This window comes from Euprymna scolopes, chromosome 32 (assembly GCF_053919585.1).
Source record: "Euprymna scolopes isolate OS-2025 chromosome 32, ASM5391958v1, whole genome shotgun sequence".
Taxonomy (NCBI): Eukaryota; Metazoa; Mollusca; class Cephalopoda; order Sepiida; family Sepiolidae; genus Euprymna; species Euprymna scolopes.
The window spans coordinates 74,098,393-74,103,392 of record NC_136513.1 but is presented as its reverse complement, the minus strand read 5'-3'; the positions used below and the strand labels follow the sequence as shown (position 1 = coordinate 74,103,392).

The window sequence follows — 5,000 nt, the reverse complement described above, 5'->3', positions numbered from 1 at the left end:
CTGACATAATGAAAATTGTTTTTTTTCCAGGCAGTGCATACATATACTAGACTACCCGTGACCCGTTGGTTCAGTATGTTATATTAGCTATGGAATTCATGTATGAGCGTGACACTTGTGACGTAAAGAAATAGCTTTTTTTTTTACATAACAGAAACATTTCTATGAAAGTATATTAAAATGAAAAATCAGGGACGGATCACTCAAATATTAAAAAAAATCCTCTCTATTCGTGTAAAGTTACATATTTTTCCGAATAATCGCTCAAAAATCGAAAAGTAAACATGATTTTCCTACGAATCGAACGCCGACGAAAGTCATTTAGCAGCAAAAACGCACACGAACCTACCGATGAGAAATATAAGAATGAAAAACCCATATTGTAATCCTTCAACCAAGTTATAGAAACTTAAAATCTAAAAAAAAAAAAATAATTAATAAAGCCTGAAGCAAAAAATAAAACCTAGATAAATAAAATAAATTTAAACTAATATTGAAACAGATTAGTAAATGTGTCAACAAATTCACTGTTCTCACACAACTATTTTGTGTCTAGAAATGTAAACAAAAAATAAAAAAAGAAGAAAGAAAGGAAGAGACAGATAGAGAGTAGTAGTAGTAGTAGTAGTAGTAGTCTTGGCTTTACTACAATTGTTCTTATGTTTGTAAACGGGTTTAAGTTGTTTAGTTGTAAGAAAATAGTGACAGTATAGTTGTAATAAAGAATAGTTGCAAAACACCCCCTCTCTTCCCATGTTAAATAATAATTTCGAAATAATAACGTTAATATTTCAGTGCGCATGTCAAAATCTGCAAAAGAAGCGATTTGTGTTGACTTGTTTACGTTGTTATGGGTTAATGTTTATGCGCGCATGCGCAACCGGATGTCGTAAACCGGAAAGTGGGTTACACTACTCGTTACAAGGTCATTTGAGTTTTATAATTATATAGATATTCGAGCAAAACACGTAACATGGAATATATTTTTGGTGTCCACCAGTCTCAAGAACAGATGAACGATTGTGCTTTAAGCTGTATATGTTCGGTTGGATATCATTTGATACTGTCGGTCTGAGTAAAGTTAGGGCTATCTTGTAGAAGATACTTTTTCGTTCTGTTTATACGTTTGTCATTTGTTAACGCATCGATAATTATTTAACTCTATGAAATAAAATATTGCTATATGATTGAAACTCTAATCAAAATCAAATAAAACATTGACTTATGCAGTAAGGAGTAGTAAGACTATACCTTAAATAAGAATACGGTAAGGTCTTTTCTTTAAACTTTTTTTTACCCCAAACAAAGCGTGTTGCTACTTAAACGCAAGGGACTACTAATCGGAATCATGTTACAGGAGTTTATGTGGAAGTTATACAGTTCGATATCTGTTTGAGTTACATTTAAACGTCTAAATGTTATTACAGTTAGGAAAACAAGGAACAGGGAAGGAATTTCAAACTCTAGCACTCCGTAGAAAAATAACTATTAGAGTAGAAGGGTTTCCAGTATCTATGGACCTCAACGGTGAAGGGGTGGGATTTTGATGCTTGGCGGGTTAGTCAGGAGTATGTACGTCGGGGGGGGGGTACAAGTAATGTGATTTTATCAGAACACATTTCATTAAAGTACGTATAAAACAGGCACATGGATTTAATATTGTGCCAGTGGAACACGGGCTAGAGCTTGGTCGATAGTGCGGGACCTATTAGATTAGAGACTTTTTTTTTGGACCCTGTCTATAAGGGAGAGACTAATAATAGATGTACCAACCCAGACGTGCGAATGTTGCCTTTGTAGATATATAACATTCTCTGAGGTGTGAGTAATTTTCTAGCTTGATAAAGGGAGCCCACCTCCTTCGCAGCAGTCTTGGCAATGTACTCGATGTATCTGCTCCAATTCCTGTTACCTGTGAATGTTAATCTGGGGAGTTTGAGCGATGAACTGTCAGACAATCGAGGCTTTTGAAGGTTTATTGCAAGGAAGGAAAGAAGCTTAGTCTTAGTAGCATTATTATTTTATTTTAATTCAATTTTCACTCCAAACAAGACACAGTGCCACTTTTAAGTAGGGGGCTACTACCGGAACATAAGTTGCAGGGATATTATGAAGGGAGATGAGTAGCAAGATGTCTGTTCACATTACACTTGAACTTCTGCATGTCAGTACAGTTGGGAAAGCAGAATCCCGGAAGGGAGTTCCAAAGTCTAACAGTTCTGGGGAAGAAACTATTAGAGTAGAAGGCTTTCTGACACCTAGGGATCTCTACTGTGAAGGGGTGGGATTTAGCTGCTTGTCGGGTTTGTCAGGGGTATTTACGTCGAGGGGGTACAAGTGCTTGTAGTTCGTCAGAGCATTCACCAGTAAATACTTGTAATACAGGCAGAGGGATGCAACATTTCGTCGATGGGACAGAGGCTGGAGCTATCTATAGCAGTTCAGAACCTATCAAGTTGGCGTTCAGGAGTGAGAGACAAGTGTCAGATGCGTCAGCCAAATATAACAACAATACTCCATACATGGGCGAATGGTGGCCTTATAGAGGTAGAGGATACTTTCAGGTGTAAGTAACTTTCTAGCACAGTAGAGAGAGCCCACCTTCTTTGCAGCAGCCGTGCCAATGATCTCAATGTATCTGTTGCAACTCATGTTCCCTGTAAACGTTAGGCTGAGGAGTTTAAATGAAGTATCTTCAAGTAATGTGTTTTTGACCATTTCTATTGGTGGTAGAGAAGGTTTCTTGTAATTATTGAAGGAAATAAGCTTAGTCTTGGCAGCATTGAATGAGACCATCAACTTTAACCTAATTCCACTACAGATTGGAGGTCTTCATCTAGTGTTTCTGCCATTTCCTTAAATATGTGTCCATTGGAAAACAGACTCATGTCTGTTATAGGACGTGGTGTCATCAGCAAATATACTCATCTCAGAGACAATTTTATCACGGAGGTCATTTATGAATATTAGGAATAATAAAACTCCCAGGATAGACCCCTGAGGCACTCCCGCATTTATATCATATTGTTTAGATGTACGACAGTCAAGGACAACCAGGATTCTTCTCTTACTTAAGGATTAAGATTACTTAACGATTTAATTAAGTTATGTGTTCTTCAAGTGATACCATATGATCTGATTTTCCCTAGAAGACTATCATGCCATACCCTGTCAAAAGCCTTAGATATATCTAGAGCTACCGCTTTGCCCTCTCCTGCTTTACCCAGTGAACGGTATATACGTTCAAAGATTACGGTCAGGATATCTGCTGTGGAACGGGCTTGCCTAAATCCATATTGGTTGTCGGTCAGAAGTTTAGCTGCTGTAAGGTGATGGACTAGAGCATTATTAATTAAGGACTCAGATATTTTGACGAAAAGCGGAAGGAGGCTAATGAGGCGATAATTTAATGGGTCAGTTCTTTCGCTAGAATCCTTGAAAACTGTTTTACTACGGACTGAAGGTATTTTCTAAAGTTTCTGTCGTTGTCTTCGATATTTTTAGATTCATTTTTCCTTCATTTATTATTCTTATGTCATCTGCAAATATCTCAGATACAATTTTATCAAGAAAGTTGTTTCTGAACATCAGGAATAATATAAAGGCCCAAGAATTGACTGTTTAGGCACCTTTTATTGATACTATATTTGGATGTACGGCTGTCAAGGACAACCTGGATTTTTCTTATGCCTAAGAACAATCTGATTATGTTAACTAGAAATACCATATGGTTTATTGCTCATGAGAATCCCTTCATGTCAGACCTTATCAAAGGCTTTGTATATATCAAGGGTTACCGTCCTTACTTCCTCTGCCGTGTCCAATGCATATTATACGCATTCAGAGATGACCGTTAAGATATCTGCAGTAGAACGGGTTTACCTAAATCCACACTATTCACCAGAAAGAAGTTAAGCGCTTGATTCAAAGATGTTAGCGAAGAGGTGGAGTTGATGGGAGGATAATTGAGCAAATCATTTCTTTCGTCCAAAATCTTGAATACTTGAATCAAGGAGGAAAGTTTCCAACAATAAGAAAAGCAAGGCGCCGCAAGGCATTTGTTGAAAAGTTTGGAGAGAACAATGGAGCGTTTCTTTATTAGTGTAAGAGGTATAAGATTAGGCCGACACGCCTTGAAGGCGTCTAGGTTTTTATGATATCACGGACATGACAAGGGCAATTTAGAGATCTACACGTATGGCTCTTGTCCGCAAATCAGGTGTAGCGTTTTGTATGCCACTTTGCTTAGAAACACGTAAAGCCAAATAGAAACTTGAAGGTAATTAAAAAAAAAGAAAAATCAGAAATACAATTGTCCAGAGCTAGGTTTTATGTTATGACTGGGAGCAAAGTGTAGTATCAGTTATGATGCTGCGCTTCATCTTTTTGACAGTCTTTCTAGATCAAAGTAATTTTTATTTTTATTCTAATCAGGGAGCCGGATAATGCATCTCCCCTCTCTCTCTCTTCCTCTCTCTTTCTTTCTCCTACCTCGCACTCTATTCACTTTCTCTATTCCCTCTCTCTTTTTCTATCTGCTCTCTTTCTCTATTGCATACGATGGAATCCTTACGTTTAATGTTATCAATAATCTCACAAAGAATCAATCGCTAAGAAACGATTCTCTCAGATAATGTGATTATATTAACCGATTATACTTACTAACGGTTCCAACCAAGGTTACTTTTGGTACGTTCTTTGCCTCGATCACATTGAAGACCATTTTGCCAGCAACGGGCTGATAGCAGCCAGAAATTCGTAGATCTCCTTGGTGCAACTGGAAAGGAGAAAATAGAATGTTACTAATTATGTACCGCAAAATTAAGTCACGACTAATGTACAACAAAACAAAACAACCGCTTCTGCTGATCCTCTACGTGATTTACACACGTCATTCGAACAACCTGGGATTTCTATGCCAATAAGAATAAGGAGCAACCGATTTTAATTTAGACGCTGATTTAGTTTTCCCTAAAAGTTTTTTGCAAAAAGTAAACAAT

General features: G+C 37.3%; 1 protein-coding gene across 1 annotated transcript in view; it reads right to left on the bottom strand.

The window, feature by feature from the left end:
* Window positions 1-5,000, bottom strand: part of LOC145256437 (synaptotagmin-7-like) — a 379,359-nt gene that overhangs the window by 10,614 nt on the left and 363,745 nt on the right. The window contains exon 9 of the mRNA XM_080115342.1: window positions 4,663-4,777. Within this exon, the coding sequence (XP_079971468.1) occupies window positions 4,663-4,777 (115 nt within the window). The remainder of the gene's footprint in view (window positions 1-4,662; window positions 4,778-5,000) is intronic.